Raw genomic sequence first — 27,419 nt, 5'->3', positions numbered from 1 at the left:
ATACCAAGACCCAACCCAGAATTTCGCTGTCTTCAGATGTCTTTCCTGTGCCAGAACAGAATGAAGAAAAAATAGAAAAAAGGTCAACTAGGGTGTAATCTTTCACCATCGAATTTGACAAGGAGAAAGGGGTCAAAAACCCTCAGAGCTAATGCTCAAGAAACAATTGAATTGATCCACACTTGATGCCCCGAAATGAATTTATCCCTCTCATATTTATATATTTCCTAGAGGGGTCTCTTCTTCTAAAATGACTGAGTAAACTTTACTCCAAGCCCCAATTTTGGGTTTCTTCACCCAGCTGCCCCAAAACTTGCCCAACAATGGGAATTTTGGGGTTTTGTCCCCTTTATAGAGGAATATAGCCTACGGGAATTGATTGGTTATTTCGTCCGTTGGACAATTAATTTCTCAGGAACATTACAGTCCCCCCTTCCCGACATTGCTTGTCCTCAAGCAATGACAAGTCTGTTGCAGCTTCTTCAATTTTTTCCTTTAGAGCATGTTCTATGGTTTTCTTCATTCCCTTTATTCCTCCATCAACGAACTCTATATTTTCTGGTGGTAATTGACTACCAGTGATTGCTTCATCCCCATTCCCCATGATAGGAAGATAATAATCTGAATCAAACTCCCACAAAACAGGCTTCCCTTCTTGTGGCTGAAAGTATCCAAGGAGTAAATTTATCGCATCCTGCTTTTCCCCATCAGTGTAAGCATTGCTGTAATATCGTTTGATTGATTTCAAAAACTCACAAGATTGTGCTGCAGCTGTCCACTTGTCTTGTCTCCCTGTGAAAACAATATTATGGGCCATAGAATTAATATTATCGTTTGCACATGTTTGACACGTTTCAGCTTCATTTTTCCCAGTTTGGCATGTTGCAGAATTCATGTTCTCAATCACTTCACTTGGTTGGCTAGTTTGAAAGGGTTTCCAGCATCCAATATTTTTGTCTATCTCTTCAGACTGGGTGAAATCCACTGAGCCATAAGTACCCTTTCCAGTGGGAACATTCTTGGTTCCAATCTTAAATGTGAAAGTATCACTAATTTGAGACATAGACTTGGTTTCTAAATCTCCAGATTCAGTCCCAACATTTTCCACTTTATCATCCCCCTTATTGGAAACAAAAGACAATTTTACAGACTGAACAAGATCACTATTTTCAACAGAAAGCCCATCAACATTCGGAAGGAGCAAACAACTCTGCAAATGATTATCCTCTTTATCTGTTGCAGGAGATTTATTATCAGGTTCTAATGAGATTCCAACTTCTAAACTGACCTCCATTGCCTCAGCCTTGCCTTTGTCTTTTCCAAGCTCTTCTGTCTCTTTCTCAGGCACTTCTATAGTCGCATTATGAACCTCTTGCCCAAGTTTTTGTGCTTCCCAAATAACATTCTCTTCAGGAATATCCGATTGTGACACTTCCACCATAGTTTGGTTAGTGCTATGATCTGAGTCAGGTATGGGCATAGACTGCTGTCCACCTGAAGAAGGCATGTCTGTCTTCCCTTCATCCTGCACTTTGATACCAACAAAGGTATTATCTTCTTTAACATTCCTTTCAAATTCCAGATTCATTTGATTAGTGTGCTTGCTGTCAGACTCTGACTTGGACTCTAATGCTTGCTGTGATGTACCAGTCATAGGTCGGTCTGCTGGCAGTGGAGATTGAGTAGGGCCTTGAATGGAGGTGGTCCCAAAGTTACATCCCTCAGTTCCATCCCCAGCATAAGAAAGAAGTGATCAGGTTTTCAATGTCTTTTGTTGGTAAAAGAGATATTATTAATGCATCTCTTCCTTCATTTTCTTGGTCTTCACAACCCTCAACAGAAGATAGAATTTCAAGATCATGAGACACTTGACTCCCAATTCCTTGCACATCCACAGGTTGATTTTGAGTCACATCACTAATAGCTTCCAAGCACTTCTCCAGACCGTTTTCACCTGGGTTCCCTGTTACCTCATGGACAAGTTTCTCCACAGGATTGATCAATGAAACATTCTGATTTTGATCATCTTGAAAGCAAACAGGGCTGTCAGATTCACCGACTTGAATTTCAGCATTTTTATGCTGCATTACTGGAGTGCTTCCCTTTTCAACAATTAATTTTATGTCAGATGAAGTATGATCAACATGGATAGATGGTGCATCAGACGCTGCTATAGGGGAGGAATCAAGCCCTAAAGTCATCACCACCCCCTCTGAATCTTTAACCTGATTGTCTGACTCAGCACCTACAGTTGTTAATCCTTCGCTCCAAGTTCTAATTAAATTTTCACCCGAACAATTTTCTTCAGTCTTTGGGCCATTTTCTTTCTGCTCATGGCTCTTTTCTTGTAAAGGCACACTAGTCTTGTGTAGAAGTTTAAACCAGTGTTGTGATATTATCGCGATTTTATCATTTTATCGCGAGTTTTTCAGCAGAACGAAAATATCGCGAGTTTTATTCCAAATTATCGCTGGTATTTTTTTTTGCCCGATTTTTTGGAAATTATCGCGAGTTTTTCAAATTATCGCGATTTTTTGGAAATTATCGCGGGCAGTCGGAGCAGCGAGGTTTTATAAGGCATGCTAAATGTTTGAAATGCAATTTTTTTTTAAATAAACAAATAATTTTTGAGTGGGGCAGCTTAATGATCAAGTCTAGGCCCTAGTATTGATTCTTAAAGTAAAAGTGACATTCTCCTTAATCTTCATTTTCATCATTTTACTTAAATTTTTAACATTACCAAGAAATGACTCAGGATGTTTGAGAGTGGTTCCAGCCTCATTGGATTTCATATGGAGAAAGTAGAATTTTAGATTTCATTCAAAATCCACCAAACTTATCAGTTTTTCAGGATTGGGAGATTGTAATGTTTCCAGGTGACACCACCTGCCCGGGCTACCCCTGCCACCAGTAGAGGATGTGGTCTACCTCCTATAGATCCTACCTCTAGTTCTTCAGCTTCTAGAGCATAGCAGACTCCACTGCCAACTCCACCAGCACCAGCATCTACATCCAAAGGGAAAGGGAAAGCTGTGGCATTTTCTCGCAAGAGGGGCAGAGGAAATCAATAGGATTAGACTTTAGTTATTTTCTTCATTTTATTGTATATGACATTATGCCATGATGAAATACATTATTATATTTTTTGTTGATATTTTGAGGCTGAGTTGGGACTCAGGAGTCAAGACTTACTATTCAGGACATTATTCAATGTTATGTGTGATTTTACCACTAGAAATGAAGTTCTTTTATCATATTTATGTGTCAATGTATTTATTTTATGTTGTAGATGGTTTAAATATTAAAAAAATTGAAAAAAATGAATATTTTTGTACCAAATTATTTTTTCCCGATAATGATTAATGTAACATTGGTTTAAACTTTATCACTGTCCAGCATGTTTTCCATACCTCCATTCTTTGCTTGCTCATCATCACAGGCCTGTAAAAGACTCTCAGGTAATGCCTTGACGAAATGTTTCCTTCCACCATGCCCATTACCTTCCTCCAATGAGGGATCTGGAATTCCTTGCTTTTCTACTAACATAATGTCCTTGCAAGAAACATATTTGGCACGCTTCTCTGCATTACACTGACTAATTTCAGCCCTCATCAAATGTGATATTTGTTTTAGTTGCCGAATATTCTGTTGGTTAACTGTTTCAATGTCAGCATGATCCCCAACATCACTGTTTTTTGTACTCTGCAATGTATCTGGCATGTCTTGGATTTTGTCTGTCATATCAACCTCCATAGAGATGTCTGCAACATGTTTTTTTGTCTTTTCATCCTTGATTTTATCTGATACAGACCCTGGCATACACTGAACATCAACCTCCATAAAAGTGTCTGTGGCAAGCTGTTCCATCTTTTTGTCAGTGACTTCATCTAATGGAATTTCTGCCATTTCTTGAATGTCAACCTCCATTGAAGGGTTTGCATCCCATTGTTCTGCGTTTTCAACTTTATTTTTAGCTAATAAAATTTCTGGCATTCCCTGAAATTCTGCTGGTGAAACCACTGCATGTAGATCTCCTGTAGTCTCAGTGCTTCTATCCAGTAGTGATTCTGAGATCCCTCGTGCTTCTATTGATTCATGTGACTTCTGAGAAGCCTGTGAAGAATCCTCAAAGCTACTATTTTCAATATGTTCCTCCACCAACGGTAGTGGACATCCTTGCAAGTTAGCTATCGCAGCATCTTTCCCGGCACCATAGTTTCCCATGTTTTCATGGTAGTTCTCATCCAATGAGGATGTTGATATTTCTTGCATTTCTGACAAGAGCATCCTGCTGACTAGCCTTTGTTGCACATTTCCTTGCATGGTCTTCATTTATTTCCCAATATTGGATCTGGGCGATCGCATACCTTATTTTTTGGGGGATACAGCCATGTCCATGCTTTCATTTTTGCTTCAACCTTTCTTATACCTTGTTTTTCAAGCTTGGGCTTATGATCAGTATCACTTGACTTGTTTTTCTTGCCACTATTCCAGAAGTCGTCCCATTTCATTTTTCTTAGATGCTGCGGCATTTTGTTAAATTCTTCTAATCTTCTGATATTTTCTGCTTGCTGCTCTTCCAGCCTCCTCCAAGACTCTGCTTGCTGCTCCCAAAACTCTGCATACTTTTCCCAAAAAATTGCTTCCGGTGGTTCCATTTTTCAATTTTTCAAATACCATCCAGGCTGGCAGGAGTTATGCTCTGATACCACTGTAATGGGCTAGGGTAAGTTTACCCCAAGTTTACCTATAACAAGGGATCCCTCCTTCCCTATTACAGTAGCTCAATTTTAATCACAATTGTAAATTTGTCTATTCCTTTTTTCAGTAATACAGTAAACAAAGTAGCATGAAACTGTTCGAAAATGGCAACACAATTGTGTTGACAGATACACTACTCAAGAACGTATAAATCCAGTGCCAACAGTACAAAATTTAATTTAAATGAATTTAGTTCCACACAAATGAGAGATATGAACCACATATTGTCCACAAATCCAAGTCTTGTACAATGTTAATTACCCTAACTAGAGATCACAGACTTAAACGAGTTTTCTGCTCCTATAATTTCTTGGATCCTATACTTTAATAGAGACAGCTATAGTTTCATGCTTTACTTTGTAAGAGGATCTGAAACTGCAGAGAATCACCAAATTTCAAAAGGTATCTTCGCGGCTTGTTCAAGTGCTACTCCACAAGTATGGACAGGTATCAGTAGTCCTCCTTAGCTCCGCATATTCAGACACAAACGAATATCAGGCTGTCTTTTGCCTTGAAACTCTCTTCCCTGGTTATCCCAAATAGGTTCTGCCTCAAGAAATTAGGATTCAGGCTATGCATACACTTCGAAGTTCGGATCCTTCAGATAAATCTTGTGCCACAATTCCGTTGTCCTTCCAAGGACAAATAGAGACCTCGCTGCCAGGACCAGAATCAAATCAAGAATTTCACTGCCTTAGACCAAGGCCCAACCCAGAATTTCGTTGGCTTAGACCAAAAACCAACCCAAAATTTCATTGTCTTCAAATATCTTTCCTGTGCCAGAACAGAATGAAGAAAAAATAGAAAAGGTCAACTAGGGTGGAATCTTTCACCACCAAAATTGAAAGGATAAAGGGGTCAAAAACCCTCAAAGCAAATGCTCAAGAAACAATTGGATTGATCCACACTTGATGCTCCAAAATGAATTCTTCCCTCCCATATTTTCCTAGAAAGGCCTCTTCTAAAATGAACGAGTAAACTTTACTCCAAGCCCCAATTTTGGGTTTCTTCGACCAGTTGCCCCAGAACTTGCACAACAATGGGAATTTTGGGGCTTTTTCCCCTTTATGGAGGACTATAGCCTATGGGGATTGATAGATTATTTTGTCCCTTGGACAATTGATTTCTCGGGAACATTACAAAATCAGGATTGTTTATATGCACCTATGTTCCCAAATCCAGCCTCTTAGGGTCCAGGATCTGCATTTCCATGGCTTGGATCCACTATTGAGATTATGGCTAATCTTGACTCTTCACTTGAGGCCACATGCCAACCCTCTAATTGATGTATTGGTGGATTTATTGGACCTATATATTGGTAATTAACCCACCTTATTGTATTTGTCTAGGTCAGCCTTGTCAGCCTCTTAGGGATAGTTCCTTAAACCCTATTGAAGGTATATAATACATCACCCTCTTAATTTGTAAATCATTCACTCAAGTTATTGTTTTCTATAAGAGAATGTTGCCGCCTAATCCACACCTTGGATTATGTGGAAGAAATCTTTAAACCACTGAGTGTGGCCTTAGGGGCAAGTCTCGAATCGAGTTGTTGTCAACCTGTCACTCAATCTCGACTCCTCTATCTAGGCTAACTCCTAGCGAAGCCAAGGGGGGTAGACCCTAAGAAAATAAGCTAAGGCTAAGTAAGCTATTAGCAATGTTAAACAAATTATTCTAGGAGTTTTATTGAATTACCAAAAGCATGAAATTAACAGCATGTAACTTACAAGCATATAAATGAACAATTCATAAGCAAACAATATGAAATGACAATAAAGAGCAGTGCCATAAAGTAAATGCTTGCTTAAAAAGTAAGTACGGGAAAATGGAGATTGTGGCCCAAAAGATGTCGCAAAAGGTTGTGAATTGTGCTTTTGGTAAATTTTATTAGATTAAGTTTTCACTTGGATTATTAGTGAGTGCAATGGAAGAAGAAAAATGTGATCCATGTGATTGCATAAAAAGTAAAACTACTCTAATGTTTGTTTCCTTTTTCACCTTTATCCTTCGAATGAGATCGAGAAGGTTGCTTGGAGATCCAACGGGAAGAAGCTTAGCTTCAAGCCATTCCCCAAATTTCACAAGTCAACAATCCTTTCCCAAATTCACGATAAATGGCTAAAAGGTTTTCCCTATTAAACTATTCAACCAACACAAGTCCTTGTTAATTTTTGGAGTTTGAGGTAGCAACGGGCATGTGTTCTAGTCCCTGCGATGTCTAAGAGGCTAAGGAACAAGAGATCTCGAAAACCCAGAAAAGGTTTTGCGAGATAAGACTCAGAAACGCCTTAGTTAGATTAACTAGCCAATAATTTAATTATTTCCTAAGTCTAACTTAGGGAAGTTGGTTAATTACAGTTAATCAATTAAGGTAATTCGATTTTGCTCTAGAGACTTCTATTGATGGAGTCAAAGTGATCTAAGTCATTGATCGGGATTAGATCTTAGTTGTTGGAGGTCCAATAGAAGGTTTTAAGAGCAAGTCGAGGGCTTGGAGAAGAGGTATCAGGAAGATCAAGTGAGTTTGGGCAATTCAACTTACCTAGTTACAGTATTCAGCAAGGGCGCAGTTGAAGCTAGTGGAAGCATTAGAGAGAGGGAGCAGCAAAAAGATTCTGGAGGAAGATTTCTTCAGTATTTCCAGTGTTGGAGAGATAGGGAAAGGGGGGTTGAATTATCTACAAAGGAGGTCGTACAAAGCAGTGCGAGTTAGCCAGATTCCTAGTGCAAGTTGTCAAAAAAGCCATGTTTCAGTTATTATAGGACGGATCTATTTCCAAAACACAGGGCGAGTGGTTTCTAGAGGCAGAGGGAGGCAGAAGGACTCACCTAAAGGGTTTCCAAGCCTGTACGAATTTCCAGAGGCCAGATCTGCGCATTTCCAGTCCAGTAGTGAGAGTTGCTAGGAAGTGTGAGTGGCTGGAGAGAAGCTAAGTTGGTTTGCAGAGGGGGACACTTTTGTCTGCAATATATTTTGCCACTTGAGATCAATAGATTGATGGAGGTTTGCCAATTTGGCAACAGGTGTAAAATTTCTCAAATTGTTGCATAATAATAAAACCCTCGTCTGCTGAACCGATTTTCAATTCGGAGTTTTTCTAAGGAAAATTGTCCAAAAATAACAGTGTTATATTTTTGTGTGTGTGCATCTATTTCTCAGTTCCAGTTTTATATTTCCATAGTGTTTTTATTGTGAGGAATGCTTTAGTGAATTATTCAATATTTCCGTTAATAATTACCAGAAGACAAATAAACTACTTTCAGTTATGAGAATGATTTCTACTTGTTGCATTCAATGAATTTTCACATGGTATCAAACCGCATAAGATTGGATCAAAGAGGCTCTAAGCGAAAGGAAGCAAGATTTGTGCAGATTCAGAGGGAGATCTGACTACAATAATTCTAGATTTGCGCAAGCCAACCAAACAATGTGAATTGCAAGAAGACATAAATCAATTGCTAGTCCAAGGTGGAGGAAAAGTTCGATTTGTCTCAAGAGCAGTAGCAGCAGGTAGTAGGATTGCCGAAAAGGATTTCTGATGGGCAGATCAATAAATTCGCAAAGCACATCTAACGCAGAAGTTTTGTAGCAAGGGTTTTGCAGTTGCAGATGAGCGCAGGGCAGGAAGAGAAAAGCACAAAGAAGGAATTTCAGTCAAATTCTCCAAGGGTTTCCAGTTTTCCAGTTGCAAGAAAGGAGGCCGAAATTTCCAGCAAAAGAGACCAATTGCAATTAGTTTGATTGCCAGTTCGAGTTACACAATCAACCAGTGTGTGTTGCAGAAGTTGCAGATCGTGTGCCAGTACCATATCGAAGGTAAAGCGAGCAGCTTTAGTGTTCAGCAGAAGGTAGTGACAGTGTCGGAAAAGGATTTCCGGAGGCAAGATCGAAATCTCAAAGCAGTACTACGCAGTCCAGTGCGAGTTGCAGGATCCAGTGCAGGTTGCAGGCAGGAATGCGAGTAGTCGGGAGAAGATTGAGTTAATTTCCCGGAAGGAGAAGGAGATTTCTAGTGTATAGTTCTCCATATTAGTTGAGTTTCGCAAAGATGGTTGCAATAAGACTCAGAGATCAGGACAGGTTGGACAAATCCTCCAACTTTGGCATCTAGAAGGCTAGGATGCAATTCCTTTTGGATGAGCACGGTCTAAAGGAGTTTGTGACAACAGTTGTTGCTAACTCAACAGATCCTATCTTGTACCATTGTTAAACACACATGGACAGCAAACAATGTGAAAGATAAATCATGTGAGTTCATTTTTTATTAACATAAGATACACATTTATAGTACAATACGTGACTCTTGGGATTCAGATCCCAAGGTCTCTTGGACTGCTTTTGTCCATTCAAATTCCACACTAACCCACTTCGATTAGGTGTCCAACATTCCCCCCCTTAATCCGAAGGGTTATGTATGAGTCCAAGAAAAGAGTTGTAATACAAAATGTGCAAAAAATGCATGGCAGCACTAGGCTGAATGTGCTCTATGAAATGTTGGTAAAAAGGGCGGTGGTTTAAGGATGACCACCAACACAGGAACGCTTAGTGCAGTTCCCGGAACTCTTCCAAAACTGGCAAGAAACTGAAGTTTTCTGCTAGAGGAAGTGATCCTATTGTTTTAAAGAGGGAAACCTTCAACCATAAAAGGGAGGTCTCACCCTGCATAAAAGGTAAAACTTCAACCTGAAAAGGGAAGTCTCAACCTGTGATGGTTTAAGGATAACCAACAACTCTGGAATGCTTAATGCAATTCCTGGAACTCTTCCAAAACTGGCAAGAAGCTGGAGTCTTCTGCTAGAGGAAGTGTTCTCAATCTGTTCACGGGCATCTTTGTCTCTGGCTGCAACTCTGAAACTGGTGTGGCAGGTTGTGGCTCAGGCTCGCTTGATGTGACTTTGAAGCTTGTAGATGACCATCATTTCCCCCCCTGTCAGGTACAAGGTGAGAAGATGGAGAAAACTCAACTGCAAGACTGTTCAATACTCTGGAACAAGTTCTGACATGTGTTTGGAATATCTTCTTAGCTGTTGATGCCCATTGCCAAGAAGCGATCCATCCAAGATGAATCTTTGTTCTTGCAGGACGTTTGTTTCTGAAGCATCTGTGTGAAGAATGGTTGGTTTTATGACAGTGCTCACATGGATGAAGATCAAAACAGTGATCTTTCAGATGGCCAACTCGGTCACAGTGTTGGCATTTGACGATCTGTTGTTGTTGTTGTTGTTGTTGTTGCTGTGGAAGAGGGGCAGAATCAGAACTGTCATAAGGAGCAGGTGAACTGTCATGAATGAATCCAACACTCTGAAACTGAATGGGCTTGGCATAGTCTGGAATATGAAAGGACAAGTCCTTGTCATATCCAAGACCAGTTCTGTGCTTGTTGTGGACAAGTTGTTCCCAAGGTCTGATGATGGGCTTGGGAAGTGCAGACTGAGTTTCTGCATCTGCATGTACAACTGTTGCTTTATTGGAATGAACAGTAACATTAATGACTTGTTGCTGATGGGTGGTTGTATCAATGTTCTGAACAAAAATAGGTTCAGAATGGTGTCTATTTTGATGTAGCTCTTCTTGCTGTAGCTTTGTTTCAAGCTGCAAAAACTCAATATTTTCCTATGCATTATATAAGCATGTCTGAATTTCTGAGAGAGATCCTTTGCTGATTTGTAATGTATCATCAACAGTAGATTGTATAAGAGTTTTCATGAACTCTAATACTTCACTGATTCTGGCCATCTGTCTTAATGCAGAAAAATAATTTCTATATCCTTTATAAATGTCAGCAAATAATCAGTGTGCAGTATAAAATATTACAATCAGCTCACCAAAATCTTTATGCAGCAGTGGAATCAAGGAATGTCAAGCTCTTTGAAACCCTAGAATGTGAAATCATACTTCACTTCATCAATACATGTCTATAGATCAACAATGTCAGCAGTACCAACTCAATAGATGCTTTATCATAGGCATTTACAAAGAATAATGTGTCAATACTGTCATATCAAATCTCTAAATCTAATCTCTGTTTAATGCAAATAGTCAACAACACTCCTTGCATCAAACAATACAATTGGCATACTCCTCCAAGGATATTATAGATCCAGGCATCCTCCCAGGCCACTTCTACCAGGATCCTCTACAACCGTGCGCATAAAAGCTTACTCCATGATGATTTATAAAAACAAAGCAACAAAATGCTTATTACAACAGTGACTTTCGTGAAGCGATATTCAATAGGCGGACTTGCAGATATATCTACGCTATATATATACCATAGTATATTCTCTCTTCAATTGATATTGCACTGGTTATGGGATGGCCCTTATTATAAACATAACTCGTATATGTATATGAGCTTAATTTACCATGGACACGTATATATGTATCGAACGCCCTTTTTATGCCAACAGTAGCATATCATTAACGAATCTTCAATGGTTGCATACAATAGAGATATGGCCGAGAGTTATAAACAGTTATACCTGATGCTCCAGTTGTTCTCGGTCCACCTACGACGGGTCTGATAGAATGATAATCTCTGGAATACTGAATCCCTTTGTTTAAAAAGAAGTCTTTGCGCTGTGAAAAATGAGAGAAAGGGGAAGGTAGATTAATGGATGCTTCGATCTGGTTCGATATAATGCCATCATTGCGTTCTGTTCGCACAGCTCAAGAAGGACCTTTTTCACGCATTCCTACGGCATCTCGTGTATATATATCAATCGCTCAGCTAAGGTTACAGGCGGAAATTGTATCAACGCACAGGTTCAATGATTATAGATTGCCAGCTATATAGCGCTGTCTCGATGCTGCTTCCGGTATAATCACAATAGCTCATCCAATCAACGGCAATACTCTTGTATGCAGCATTTGATGTGTCGCCGGTTCCAACTTTCGCAGGCCGATGGATGTGCAGCTCCGCCCTGTAATCGAAGGCTCAAATATAATATCCGCTGACTGTATATCCGCGCCTCTATGCAGTTGGGCCGATGCAGATACAACTCCGGTAAACGCATTAACTTCACTGCTGAGAATGGTCTTTCGACCCTACTACACAATGACTGCGACAACCCTCACAACCAATGTCGATGGCTTCGTGGCTTCGATAGTGCTGATAGAAATATTTGGATGGCTTTCAAACAACTCCACGCAGCAATGAAATGAGTCGACCGCTCCCCCAATATTTCAATTCTACTCGAAATTCTTCTTAGAAGAGGCAGCTTCAAAACTTATTCAGGGCGCACACACCATTTCGCTGAAGCCTAGCTTTCTGTTTTCAATGACCAAGCAGAGCAAACCCTTCGGCATACAGCAGATGAGCTAGCTATTAGATCTGAGGAAGCGGATCAGAAGGCATACCAGATAGAGCTTAAGAAGGTTATGTGGGTTCCTCACGTCCTTCGTATCAGCGTAGCACAGTCCGAATACATGAATGAGATGAGGCAACGCATTACAGTTCGTTCATGCAACCCCGTGGATTGGACTAAAGAAAAGCTTATCATGTGCACGGTTGTAACATTAGATTTGAATGGTTGTTGCCTTCCAGCGCGTTTTTCGCTAGGATACCCGTTTCAATAGAATAGGTGACAGTGCAGCGTTCACCATGGAGTAACTCCTCTACACAAGGTCTGCACTTTAATCAAACAATCAAGAGTCTCTGACAGTGAGCGTTATGGAGATGCGTTTGGAAATGATGCGTTCTTCAACAGCGTGTCAACCAACAATGGGGTCATATCAAAGCAGCGTTCACCATGGAGTAACTCCTCTACACAAGGTCTGCACTTTACTCAAACAATCGAGAGTCTCTGACAGTGAGCGTTATGCAGATGCGTTTGGAAATGATGCGTTCTTCAACAGCGTGTCAACCAACAATTTATTTCCACCACCATTCAACAATAGCCGTGATTTGTTTCCACCAGCGTTCAAAACTCAAATCAACAACAATTTCAATCGCTGAATCGACCCATTTAATTGCTTAAATTTCGCAGAGCAGGGTGTACACACCATTGAAAGTAATAGTCATGCCCCTTTTAACGCAACAACAAAATAGTTTGTACACACAGATTCGATGCTTCGAGAATCGATGAGACATATATTTTTCATTACAAAGAATAATGACAGAATACGGCAGAGGGAGCAGCATTCATTTGAAAAACGGCAGCATTCAATACCATTACATTTGAAAAACTGCATTCATTTGTACAAATACTCAAAGCAGCAAACATATTTCAGGGAGCATCAAAAACATTTATGTTACCGGGTGGTATGTCGATTCAACAGAGGCATTCTTCTGCCTTCCGCTCTGGACCAAGTAATCATTCACCAAATTAATCCTTCAGAGGACAGAGGCATTGAGGACAGTGCTCAAGTCAGAATGACAAAGGCCAGTGCTCAGACCAGTTGCACAAAACTACACAGGCCACACAACCTGGCTCTGATACCATGTTAAACACACATGGACAGCAAACAATGTGAAAGATAAATCATGTGAGTTCATTTTTTATTAACATAAGATACACATTTATAGTACAATACGTGACTCTTGGGATTCAGATCCCAAGGTCTCTTGGACTGCTTTTGTCCATTCGAATTCCACACTAACCCACTTAGGATTAGGTGTCCAACAACCATGAGTACAAGAAAGATATTGCCAAAGCTAAGAGGATGGTTCTCGATGGAGTTTGAGATCACATCGTCCAGCATATTGCAGATAAGAATACAGCAAAGGACATGTGGGATGTCGTCGTGAAGTTGTATTAGGATCCATCTGCGAATAAGTAAGTCCGGGCAAATGGAGATTGTGGCCCAAAAGATGTTGTTGCAAAAGGTTTTGAATTGTGCTTTTGGTAAATTTTATTAGATTAAGTTTTCACTTAGATTATTAGTGAGTGCAATGGAAGAACAAATATGTGATCCATGTGATTGCAGAACAAGTAAACCTACTCTAATGTTTGTTTCCTCTTTCACCTTTATCCTTCTAATGAGATCGACAAGGTTGCTTGGAGATCCAATGGGAAGAAGATTAGCTTCAAGGCATTCCCCTGATTTCACAAGTCAACAATCCTTTCCCAATTTCAAGATAAATGCCTAAAAGGTTTTCCCTATTAAACTATTCAACCAACACGAGTCCTTGTTAATATTTGGAATTTGAGGTAGTGGCGAGCATGTGTTCTAGTCTCTATGATGTCTAAGAGGCTAAGGAACACGAGATCTCCAAAACCCAGAAAAGGTTTTGTGAGATAAGACTTAGAAATGCCTTAATTAAATTAATTAGCCAATAATTTAATTATTTCCTAAGTCTAACTTAGGGAAGTTGGTTAATTAAAGTTAATTAATTAAGGTAATTCGATTTTGCTCTAGAGACTTCTATTGATGGAGTCAAAGTGATCTAAGTCATTGATCGGGATTAGATCTTGGTCGTTGGAGGTCCAATAGAAGATTTTAAGAGCAAGTCGAGGGCTTGGAGAAGAGGTATCAAGAAGATCAAGTGAGTTTGAACAATTCGACTTACCTAGTTGCGGTATTCAACAAGGGCACAATTGAAGCTAAGGGAAGCATCAGAGAGGGAGCAACAGAGATTTGGGAGTAGAGATTCTAGAGGAAGATTTCTTCAATATTTCCAGTGTTGGAGAGATAGGAAAAGAGGGGTCGAATTATCTATAAAGGAGGTCATATAAAGCAATGCGAGTTAGCCAGATTCGCAGTGCAAGTTGTTGAAAGAGCCATATTTCAGTTCCTAGAGGACATATCTATTTCCAGAAGGCAGAGCGAGTGGTTCCAAAGGCAGAGGGAGGTAGAACAACTCACCTAGAATGGTTTTCGAGCCTGTATGAATTTCCAGAGGTCAGATCTGCACATTTGCAGTCCAGTAGTGCGAGTGACTGGTGAGAAGCTAAGTTGGTTTGCATAGGGAGACATTTTTGTCTCTAGTATATTTTGCCACTTGAGAGTTGAGATCCGTAGATTGTCGGAGGTTTTCCAATTTGGAAACAGTTGTAAAATTTCTCAAATTGTTGCATAATAATAAAACCCTCATCTGCTACACTGGTTGTTAGTTCGGAGTTTTCTAGGGACGATGTCCAAAAATAACGGTGTTATATTTTTTTGTGTGTGCATCTATTTCTTAGTTCCAGTTTTTAATTTCCGCAGTGTTTTTATTGTGAAGAATGCTTTAGTGAATTATTCACTATTTGTCGTTAATAATTAACAGAAGAGAAATAAACTACTTTCATGGTATCAGAGCGCACAAGATTTGATCAAAGAGGCTCTAGGCGAAAGGAAGCAAGATTTGTGCAGATTCAGAGGGAGATCTAAGCACAATAATTCTAGATCTACGCAGGCCAATCAGGCAGTGTGAATTGCAAGGAGACATAAACCGATTGCCAGTCCAGGGTGGAGGAAAAGTTCGATTTGTCTCAAGAGCAGTAGCAATAGGTAGTAGCATTGCCGGAAAGGATTCCGGTGGGCAGATCCGTAGATTTGCAAAGCACATCTAGCATAGAAGTTTTGTCGCAAGGGTTTTACAATTGCAGATCAACGCAAGGCAGGAAGAGAAAAGCACACAGAGGGAATTTCCAATAAAATTCCCAGAGGGTTTCCAGTTTTCCAGTTGTAGAAAAGGAGGCTAAAATTTCCAGCAAAAGAGACCAATTGCAATTAGTTCGATTGCCAGTTCGAGTTACACAGTCAACTAGTGTGTGTTGCAGAAGTTGCAGATCATGTGCCAGTACCAGATCGGAGGTAGAGCGAGCAGCTTCAGTGTTCAGCAAAAGGCAGTGACAGTGTCGAAAAAGGGTTTCCGAAGGCAAGATCGAAATCTCAAAGCAGTACTACGCAGTCCAATGCGAGTTGCAAGATCCAATGCAGGTTGCAGGCTCTAGTTGCAGGGAAGAATGCGAGTAGTCGAGAGAAGATTGAGTTAATTTGCCAGAAGGAGGAGGATATTTCCAGCGTATAGTTCTCCATATTATTTGAGTTTCGCAAATATGGTTGCAATAAGACTCAAAGATCAGGATAGGTTGGACGGAGCCTCCAACTTTGGCATCTGGAAGCCCAGGATGCAATTCCTTTTGGATGAGCACGGTCTAAAGTTGCTAAACCGACAGATCCTCTCCTATACCATGAGTACAAGAAAGATATTTCCAAAGCTAAGAGGATGGTTCTCGATGGAGTTTGAGATCACATCGTCCTGCATATTGCAAATGAGAATACAGTAAAGGACATATGGGATGTTGTCGTGAAGTTGTATTAGGATCCATCTGAGAATAAGTAAGTCCGAGCAAATAGAGATTGTGGCCCAAAAGATGTTGTCACAAAAGGTTTTGAATTGTGCTTTTGGTAAATTTTATTTGATTAAGTTTTCACTTGGATTATTAGTGAGTGCAATGGAAGAACAAATATGTGATCCATGTGATTGCAGAAAAAGTAAAACTACTCTTATGTTTGTTTCTTCTTTCACCTTTATCCTTCGAATGAGATCGACAAGGTTGCTTGGAGATCCAATGGGAAGAAGATTAGCTTCAAGGCATTCCCCTGATTTCACAAGTCAACAATCCTTTCCCAATTTCACGATAAATGGCTAAAAGGTTTTCCCTATTAAATTATTCAACCAACACAAGTCCTTGTTAATTTTTGGAATTTGAGGTAGTGGCAGCCATGTGTTCTAGTCTCTATGAAGTCTACGAGGCTAAGGAACACGAGATCTCCAAAACCCAAAAAGGGTTTTGCGAAATAAGACTTACAAACACCTTAATTAAATTAATTAGCCAATAATTTAATTATTTCCTAAGTCTAACTTAAGGAAGTTGGTTAATCAAAGTTAATTAATTAAGGTAATTCGATTTTGCTCTAGAGACTTCTATTGATGGAGTCAAAGTGATCTAAGCCATTGATCGAGATTAGATCTTGGTCGTTGGAGGTCCAGTAAAAGATTTTAAGAGCAAGTCGAGGGCTTGGAGAAGAGGTATCAGGAAGATTGAGTGAGTTTGAGCAATTCAACTTACCTAGTTGCAGTATTCATTAAGGGCGCAGTTGAAGCTAGGGGAAGCATCAGAGAGGGGGAGCAGCAAAGATTTGGGAACAGAGATTCTGGAGGAAGATTTCTTCAGTATTTCCAGTGTTGGAGAGATAGGAAAAGAGGGGTCGAATTATCTACAAAGGAGGTCATGCAAAGCAGTGTGAGTTAGCCAGATTCCCAGTGCAAGTTGTCGAAAGAGCCATGTTTCAGTTGCTAGAAGACAGATCTATTTCCAGAAGGCAAAGTGAGTGGTTTCCAGAGGCAGAGGGAGGCAGAACAACTCACCTGGAAGGGTTTCCGAGCCTATATGAATTTCCAGAGGCCAAATCTGCGCATTTCCAGTCTAGTAGTGCGAGTTGCTAGGAAGTGCCAGTAACTGGAGAGGAGTCGAGTTGGTTTGCAGAGGGAGACATTTTTGTCTCCAATATATTTTGCCACTTGAGATCAGTAGATTGTCGGAGGTTTGCCAATTTGGCAACAGTTGTAAAATTTCTCAAATTGTTGCATAACAATAAAACCCTCACCTGCTACACTGGTTTTCAATTCAGAGTTTTTCTAGGGAAAATTGTCCAAAAATAACGGTGTTATATTTTTTTTTTGTGCATCTATTTCTTAGTTCCAGTTTTATATTTTCGTAGTGTTTTTATTGTGAAGAATGCTTTAGCGAATTATTCACTATTTGTCGTTAATAATTAACAGAAGACAAATAAACTACTAACAGTTATGAGAATAATTCCAGTTGTTGCATTCAATGAATTTTCACATGGTATTGGAGCGCACAAGATTGGATCAAAGAGGCTCTAGGCGAAAGGAAGCAAGATTTGTGCAAATTCAAAGGGAAACCTAAGCAAAATAATTCTAGATCTGCGCAGGCCAGTGAAGCGGTGTGAATTGCAAGGAGACATAAATCGATTGCCAATCCAAGGTGGAGGAAATGTTCGATTTGTCTCAAGAGCAGTAGCAGCAAGCAGTAGGATTGTCGGAAAAGAATTTTCGATGGGCAGATAAGTAAATTCGCAAAGCACATCTAGCACAAAAGTTTTGTAGCAAGGGTTTTGCAGTTGTAGATCAACGCAAGGCAGGAAGAGAAAAGCACACAAAGAAAATTTCCATTAAAATTCTCAGAGCATTTCCAGTTTTCTAGTTGTAGAAAAGGAGGCCAAGATTTCCAGCAAAAGAGACCAATTGAAGTTAGTTCGATTGCCAGTTCGAGTTACACAATCAACCAGTGTGTCTTGCAGAAGTTGTAGATCATATGCCAGTACCAGATCGGAGGTAGAGCGAGTAGCTTCAGTGTTCAGCAAAAGGTAGTGATAGTGTCAAAAAAGGGTTTCCGGAGGCAAGATTGAAATCTCAGAGCAGTACTATGCAGTCCAGTGCGAGTTGCGGGATCTAGTTGCAAGCAGGAATGCGAGTAGTCGGGAGAAGATTGAGTTAATTTGCTGGAAGGAGAAGGAGATTTCCAGCATATAGTTCTCCATATTATTTGAGTTTCGCAAAGATGGTTGCAATAAGACTCAGAGATCAGGACAGGTTGGACGGAGCCTCCAACTTTGGCATCTGGAAGGCCAGGTTGCAATTCCTTTTGGATGAGCATGGTCTAAAGGAGTTCATGACAACAGTTGTTGCTAAATCGACAGATCCTATCTCATACCATGAGAACAAGAAAGATATTGCCAAAGCTAAGAGGATGGTTCTCGATGGAGTTTGAGATCACATCGTCCCACATATTGCAAATAAGAATACAGCAAAGCACATGTGGGATATCGTCATGAAGTTGTATTAGGATCCATCTGAGAATCAGAAAATGATTCTCAAGGTGAAGCTGAGAACAGTTAAGATGCAGAAGGGTTAGAATGTGACATCTTATCTCACTAGAATTCAAGGTGTCAGAGATGAACTTGAGGCTGTAGGAGAGAAAAACCATTAGATTGTGAGCTGGTACGCATTGCACTCAACGGGTTCTCCGAGGAGTGGTGTACATTCGTCCAGGTGATTTTTGGGTGAGACACACTTCCTAGTTGGGAGCCCCTATGGTGTGACTTCACTCAAGAGGAACTAAGGCTCAGCGTTACAAATGGTACTACCAGCAATAGTGGCAAGGGACCAAAGGTGGAGAAGGAAGAAAAGAACATAGCCCTTGCAATAAAGGGAAAAGCGAAGAAGGGTCCTAGTCAGGGGCAAGACTCAAAGGGAGAGAAGAAGAAGAAAGACTTGTCAAAGGTCAAGTGCTTTGGATGTGTTGAATTTGGTCACTATGTCACCCAGTGTCTGAAGAGAATGAAGGACGAGAAGGGGAAGTCGACCGCAGCATCGGCAAAGATTGATGACTTGTCCGCCAAATTGGAGGATGGTTCACGATATTTGCAGCATTATCCTCAAATGGAGGAGTATGATACTCCAGTATGCCAGATCGGGCAAGGTCCATGGGAAGAGCGGCAAGAGTTCTAGATCTAGCCATGGAAGGGCTTGATCAATCGATCAGATCCAGTAACTGTGTAAACTTCGCATGGATTAGTACCTATGTTATAGGAGCCCACAATAGAAGAGTAGAAAAAGGATTGAAGGGTCAGCAAGGCGCAGTCAGATACTTGAGCAATAGTGCAGAGCTAGTTGCAATCAGATACTTGAGTTGTAGAGCCAGTTAGGCGCAGTAAGGTGCTCAATGGATAGTGCAGAGCTAGTTGCAGTCAGATACTTGAGAGGCAGTTGCAGAGCCAGTTGGGCATAGTCAGGTGCTCAGTAGATAGTGCAAAGCTAGTTGCAGTCAAAGAATCAAGAGACAAGTGCAGAGCCAATTGTAGTGACACGGTAGATTAGAAGAGTTTGAGACTCAAAGAAAGTCTAGCTTCAGAGGGAGCAGTCCTATGGAAGCTTGAACTTTAAAATCTGAGGAGATCAATACACACATGTGCAATGGTTGCAGCAGTACAAAAGTAGTGCAAAGGCATCAGCAGTATGAGATCAAAGTATCCGCAGTAGCTTGGTGGACAGTGAATAGTTTCTTCACAGTGATTTCCAATGACAGGGAATTAGATCAGTTTGAAGATGTGAAGAAAGGAGGTATCACAGATGTTAGACACCAGTAGCGTGGATCAATTCGGCTACAATATGTTCCCACACCCCAGCAAGTGGTTGATATACTCACGAAGGCTCTACAGAGAGCCAAGTTCATATACTTTAGAGAACAGATGTGTAGTGGAGAATACATTCCTCGCTAAGAGGGAGTGTTAGTTTTCGGAGTCTGATGTAGCAGCGGACGGGTGTTCTAGTCTCTATGATGTCTAAAAGGCTAAGGAACACGAGATCTCCAAAACCTAGAAAAGGTTTCGCGAGATAAGACTTAGAAACACCTTAATTGTTGAAAATGGTACCAAGGATGTGTTTCCTATGGTCTTTGGTCTCTAGGCCTATGAATAAACTTTAATAACTTTTGTGGTGGACTTGAGGTGTTATAATTAAGTCAGGAGGGGAAAATTTACTTTTAATGTAATGTGTACCTTGTACTTTATTACTAAAGTGACTTGTGTTATAAAATAACTTCATGAGGAAAAAGTATATGTGACACATTTTAAAATTAAAGTGACTTTATGTTTTAAAGTTTACTTTAAGAGAGAACAGTGACCAAGGAGAAAAGATATTATAAATATAAATAATATATATTATATATTTTGTAAAGGTTGTTTCCCTGTATCTAGATCCTAACTTGTCAAAAAAATCAGCATACAAATTCGGATCCTTTATCTATTTGAATACAACTTGTGGTATATTCAAGTGTGATGATTTTGAAAGATTCAATGTCATGACTATTGGGGGAAAATGCCGCTTATTTCCGATTTTATGAAACCTGATTAATCTTACTAGGAGATAATGGTTGGCTAATGCCCTCTACTAACCATTACTTCAAAAAACTAATATTACTATATGATACAATTAGTAGTACATTTTCCATCGCAGCTAAGTCCTAAACCCATCTCTACCTAGGGAAGCTTGCGCAAATGTCCACCTTAATCCTGATCGTAACTTCTCAAAACATCCAGCATACAAATCCGTATTCTTATCTATTTGCATACAAGTTAGGTATATTCAAGTGTGATGATTCTGGAAGGGCCAGTTCATGATTATTGGGGCAAATGCCACTTATTTCTGATTATATGAAACTTGATTAATCTTGTTATGAGATAGTGATTGGCCAATGCCCTCTAGTAACCATTAGTTGCAAAAACTAATATTAGTGTATGATATGATTCCTAGCACATTTTCCATTGCACCCAAGTCCTAAACCCATCTCTACCTAGGAAGCTTGTGCAAATGTCCACCTTAATCGTATATATATATATGTGTGTGTGTGTGTGTGTGTGTGTGTGTTTCGATGAAATTTACATTTTTATCCAAATTTTCAAATTTTTTAACCAGACTTTCTCTGATATCTATATTCCTTTTATTTATATTTTAGTTCATTTTTTTAAGTTAATTTTTATATTTACATGAAAGGAACTCTTCAATAAGTAGTCAAATTGCTATGTGAAAAGGTTCTCTTATCCCAAACAAAGGGATCCCAAATGTTAATTTTTGGTGTATACCTGAACTGTGACTTCAAATTATATTATTATCATATATATTATTAGTAAACTTGCATTTAAGAAGGCATAGAAAAGGAAGAAATCGCATAGAAAAAGAAGAAATCACAAGCAAGAGAACTCACAAGACATACAAGCACCTCTAAATGATCATGTACCGGAATGGGATGATATGACTAAGATGGTACAAACTACATCTTGAAACTGGAATTATTATACATATACTCGCACTCGTATTGACATGGCGATATACCATTTGGGATTTAGTAAAATCACAATTACGAAGGAATCACAAAAGCAACAATAATAGAGGTAATATAAAGTCTAGTGTAGAATCATAAACAAGGGGACTCACAAAACACATAGGCACCTCTAGGCAATATCAGTTCGAAAAGGAAGATGCTCTATCTCATCAACTTAAGGACCTGCATCCCAAAGCTAACTTTCAAATTGGCAAAGCTTTTGATGTGTGTCTCACAAACCCTCTATTAGTAAGATTATATTTAAGAAAGCATCACAAACCCAACAATGACAAAGGCACAAACAAAATCTACAATCACTAGCGTCACAAAGTCAACAATGACAAATTACATTTAAGAAATTATCACAAACCCAATCACAAAGGCATATACAAATTCTACAATCAAGAGCAAGGAGACTTACAAAGGAGACCCACAAAACACATAGACACCACAAAGGCATATACAAATTCTACAATCAAGAGCAAGGAGACCTACAAAACACATAGACACCTTCAAACAATGTTATTACCAGAGTGAGAGTGACAGAAGATGCTCTATCACATTAACCTAGGGACTTGCATCACAAAGCCAACTGACACATTAGCAAAGCTTTTGATACATAATTCGCAAACCACCCTTGCCTCACAATTGTTGCAATGTGGGATAGAAGTTCTGCAAAAAAAAGTTGTACTGTTCGGAAAAACCCATTTCCGAAATCTCCACCATGCAAAACTTCAGGTATTTTTCATAACCATGACAATGAATGCACTTGGTCTTAACTATTGGTGCAGAAAAAGCTAGAGACTTTAACAGACTCCAGAACTTTCACAGACTCAATCAAAGTTCAAATCACAGGCAGCAATGGTGGTCAAACGCTTTTTACATAGATTAAACTGCCCTAGCAAAATCCAAATTCATTGACTTGGGTTGATAGCTAGATCAAGAAAAGCACAAAATTCACAGATTTCATCTAAATGTAACTTGATTGGTCTAATTATAGTTGCATGATAGAAACCACTGCTAAGCAGGAAGTGAATGTAAATATGGCTGGTTTTATTTTATGTTGAAGAGCAGAAATCGTAACAGGCTTCCAGCCTAACCATTCTCTCTAAAAAATTAAAATACGCATCTGTACCTTCAAAATAAAATTAAAGCCAACCATGCCTTTGGTTCACGGGTGAACTTGATGGAGTGTTAGGCCGTCGACCAGGGTTTCATTTTCATTGTGGTCAACCTGACCAAATGGCATCCTAAATCTTTAAAAGGATGAAAATGAATGCAAGTTTCTGGTGAATTTGGCCAAATGATTTACCCTTCAAATTTGACATATAATCCCACGGAAGTCCATGTTATCCATCGTGGTCAAGCCCACCAAATGGCATTTTGAAAAAGATGAGCTGAGTGGAAGACTCGAGTGAATTTGGCCAAATAAATGCCCTTCACAATTATCATCTAAACTAAAGGAAGTCCACGGTATCCATTGGCTCAACCCGCCAAATGGCATCTAAAAAGGATGAGACCTCATTGTCACAAGTGAATTCGGTGAAATAAGTATCCTTCAAACGAAAGGAAGTCCATATTATCCAGCCATGCTTCTGATAATAACAATAAAAATCAGAATAATCTTTTGATCCATACCTTCCTTTGAGGATCTCGCACTTCGGTAGCAAGTGAGTAGCGATGTTGGATGACGGGTCGTACAATAGCTTTACAGAGTTCCTTCTCATCCCCACTAACAGATCCCCAATCAAATGCATTTCCAGAAAATTATATAGGAAATAAATTAAAATTGACGTCAGCCCAACAAAATACTGCCATGTTGATAAATTTAGAGCTCTGAGAATCAGAGATGGTCCCAATTTTGAGGCTCCCCATTCATCTACAAAATCCATTCCCAGTTAAATTTCTGTTAGAGCACAGTGGTTTCTGTCGAGCTTAAAGGAATTTTAGCTTGGATTGCTGCGGAGCCGGAGCCGAGAAGCACCCAGGAATATGGGGAAATAACAGGTGAAGTTTGACCACTTGTCTCCTGCGATGCTCGCAATCAAATTATATCTGGACTCAGGCTTTCTGTAAACCTCCTATGCATATTTATGTGTTGATCCCACCAAACGTACAAACACGTTTTCCATCACGCCAAGCCAGTCTAGAAAATATTGCGTTCGTAATTATTATTTTTTGCGTGTGTAAATTTGGTATGGGTGAGGTTAGATTATAGAATGGCCAATAATAATACCCTAATAATACCACACGGTGGGGAATTGAATAGGTGGGAATGTGCAATAATAACATTAGAATAAGGTAGGGAAGTGAATGATGAGTGAGAAATTAAATTAATGACAATATTTTAGAAATTATTATTTATTATCAAAATAAATTATATATATTTTAACTTTTGAAATATTTGAGAAATGTGTCCGCATGGGGTAGCTCAAGTGGCAATGGCCGTGGAAATGAAGTCTCGCCGAACCGGAGATCTTGGGTTCGATTCTTGTGCTACCCTCCCTGGAAATGGGGTGAATAACGGACATGTAAAAACTCGAAAATGAGAAGGTCCCACCTAAGCTTACAAAAAAAAAAGAAATATTTGAGAAATGTAAAAATTATATATATTTTAACATCTTGAATACTTTAACCATGCATTCCCTATTATCAAAATAAATTATATATATTTTATATGAATTAGAATGTATACCTAACATAAAATAGAGAATTTGAAATTATTTCAAAATGTATGTTAAATTCTTTATATCTTATTACATATATTTATTAAATTAAATAAACAAATGTTTTTATTTGGTAATATACATATATATAGGCGGTGCAACTTAAGGTAATTAAATAAGGTTATGGCTTGCCAATGTGTAGAACACTCGTAGTTGAATGCTCTCTCCACTTGGCATGAACACAGGAGACTGAGTCCTCCACAAACTGTTATCATTTGTAAAGCATTAAGAGGGTCTCATCAAAACCATAACAAACATTACTTTGTTATGTTTAGTTCCTATAGCAAGTCACGCAAAAGCAGGTGTTCGAAGTACATTTCTATCATGATAGCAATTGCTCTCTTAATTCAACAAGGTGGTCTTCATGGTGATGGTGAACATTACAAGTCTACCTCATAGAAATTGATATGGTTGCCCTTCCTCTTCTCAAAGTGTCTTTCGAGGAAATCGTGTTTCTTAATCTCTCTTATCTCTCTTTCCAATTGATGTTTCCTTTCCGCCTCCTATTAAATTTGGTTCTAACATACTACACATGGCATTTTTTTTTTGTTGGGTGGCATTTTGCATTGGTTTTAATCTACTTAGTCACACCATAAGTGTTTCTCCTTGACTCTAAAGAGGCCTTCTATCTATGTTACCCCACCAAGGTTCGTGCCTTTATTATTTTTGTTGTTAATCTTAACTTTTTCTCAAGGTATCAAATTTCTATTCAGGGCCAAGACCTCCCTTGTTTCTTCCTTCATTTCTAACTTCTCTCTCCCTTTGCAACTCTATTCTCCCCTTGGTCCTTGCGCAATCCGGTGTTGTGTATTGTGCCCCTATTTTGTTTCAAATCTTTTTTACTTCCTCCCATTTTGTGACTTGTCTATGGTTCTTGGTCATGGCTCTCTCCTATGCTTATTAAAGTTGCTTCTCATGGCTAACCCCGACATTTATCATATCCTCTATGTCTTCTTGTTTTCGCCCCTCAAGAGTAGGGTCAAGTTCTGTTAAAGCCCTTTATTGGAATTCATGTACACTTGTCTCTATATCTTGTGGAAATAGTCTTAAAAGTGTGAAGTCTAGTTATCTGTCTAGGAAATGCTCCTCCTCCCACTATTTTGTGGTCCTCCTTTACCTTTCTTCTCTCCTCCCTTGTTTCAATTATCAATTCAACATCATGCCCAAAAGCAAAGGAGCCTATAACAAACGAGTTTGTCACAACAATTCAAGACCTTCCACCTCCAAGGGTCAAAGTGCAACATAGAATTCTACAAGAATTTATCACAACAATACTCCTTTATCAATTCAACGAGACATTGAAATGCAAAAAGAGAAGCCAGGATTTATCTCAAATGAAGATATACTAGAGCATGTTGGAAATTGGATTCCAAACACAGGCACTATGCGAAGCAGGAACAATGAGTATATGCAAATTGTGGATATCGACTAGCAAATAAAAATAATTGTGGGGAAAGTTCTAGTTGAAATATCTTAGGTGTAGTAGGAAATCCTTCTCTACTTGGATGAAACCCATAAGCAAGTTAGATAATTGGACATCAAAGTGACGAAGATGGCCAAGAAACTGGCATACTTAGAGTTAATAGATTTAGAGGAAGATACCAAATGAGTTGTCGCAATTTATGTGGATTCCTCTACTTGATAATTAATTATCATTTCTAATAAATTATGTTATTATGTTTTATAAGTTTTTGAAATCAATCTATAACAAGAAATTTAAGACTTAGTAGGTTAAGTAAACAACATACTATAAGTTTTTGAACATACTATAAGTTTATTTCAAATTCAACTTTTTCGATGGGTTAAAACAATTTTGCTAGATGATTGGTTTGGTTTCCCTAGTAGCACACTAATAAACACATAAGACATATATGATACTATTCCCTTTTTGATATGATCTAATACAACTTATCTTCTCAACTTACACAAAATAAATTAATTAATTAAAAACAATATTTTTAATATAAAGAATATATACACCCGGATGCGGGTGATCACAACTGCATTCAATGATCGATTATGCCAAGCAGACACCTGGCCTGACGGATGGCAGGCGGAAGGTCTACAAGGTACGCGTCGTAGGAGGTCGCTTCAGGTTCATGGCAGGTGAATTAAATCCTGATCAGTCTCGAAGTGAGTTTGATATCAATGCAAGCATGGCTACTCTGCACACAATTCGGCTCATTAACATGGATCGGCTCAACACCTCTGTTGCAGTTAATGACTCTGTTCTTTATGAAGCTAAGCCGCTTCAGCTCCCCTGTCTGGTCTTTCCTGTCGGCTTAATCGCTCGGCTCTGGAATCGTCAGGATTTTATCAGCACTCCCACCATTTCGGGTTTACTCTGTCTCAATCGTTCTCTCAGGTCTTTTTCTTCTGATACAATGCCTCGCAGTCGAGGTATCCCGCGTCGTGGAGGTTGGTCAGGGAACAGGGGTCGCCCTTGTCAACCTACTCCTCAGCAGGTTTCCCCCATTGCCTTAGTCCCTCCCTCATCTTCGCCTATGGACCAAGATAGGCTTATCCCGAATAACTCTTACCAGACCTCCAGGTTTATATTCCAAAGTCGGCTCAACAGACCTGTGGTGACGATGAATTTTACAGTATTTGTCTCAGAGGAGGAGAGCAACCAGCTCAGTTCGACTCCACCCGCTTCCTCACATTCTCAGGATGACAGTATTCTACTTGGGGATATGACTGGGTTGGTGTTTCATGTTGACCGCATGCATGAGGACGCCCCTGTCTCGGATGCGCCTCAGCAGCCTGTCCCAGCTCAGGAAGATGATATTGTATGCGAGCCATCTCAAAGAGCAACTGGCTTTTTACATCTGGTTACTGATTCTGATGGAGCGCCGGTTCTGGACGAAGACGGGCTCGTGACCTGGGTCGCTTCACCAAGCCAGGCAAAGGAGGATATGCCAGCTTCTCCAAGTCATGCGGATTAATCTCTGCTCCTTTCTGTCGGGTCGCCTTCTGGTTCACATGCTATGCAATTTTGGTCCTGTGTCTTTGATTTTGCAGTTAAATGTTCTTGTCTATTTCATTCTCATGCTTCAAGTAGAAAATTCAGCCAACACAGATTTCAATTTT

The 27,419-nt window shown here is 39.5% G+C and overlaps 1 protein-coding gene across 2 annotated transcripts in view; it reads right to left on the bottom strand.

The window, feature by feature from the left end:
• Positions 1–23,737, bottom strand: part of LOC149213932 (medium-chain fatty acid ethyl ester synthase/esterase 2-like) — a 424,233-nt gene extending 400,496 nt beyond the window's left edge. The window contains exon 1 of one of the 2 annotated variants that reach the window (XM_089392144.1): positions 23,242–23,737. In XM_089392144.1, coding sequence (XP_089248270.1) covers positions 23,242–23,495 — 254 coding nt within the window. In that variant the 5' untranslated portion in view covers positions 23,496–23,737. The remainder of the gene's footprint in view (positions 1–23,241) is intronic. The other variant, XM_089392145.1, reaches the window with a different exon arrangement.
• Positions 23,738–27,419: the final 3,682 nt, after the last annotated feature.

This window comes from Pinus tabuliformis, chromosome 1_1 (genome assembly GCF_031772625.1).
Source record: "Pinus tabuliformis cultivar Carrire ecotype Pingquan chromosome 1_1, CPIR1, whole genome shotgun sequence".
NCBI lineage: Eukaryota > Viridiplantae > Streptophyta > Pinopsida > Pinales > Pinaceae > Pinus > Pinus tabuliformis.
The sequence above is the reverse complement of the archived record's forward strand: the minus strand, read 5'-3'. Positions and strand labels throughout refer to the sequence as shown.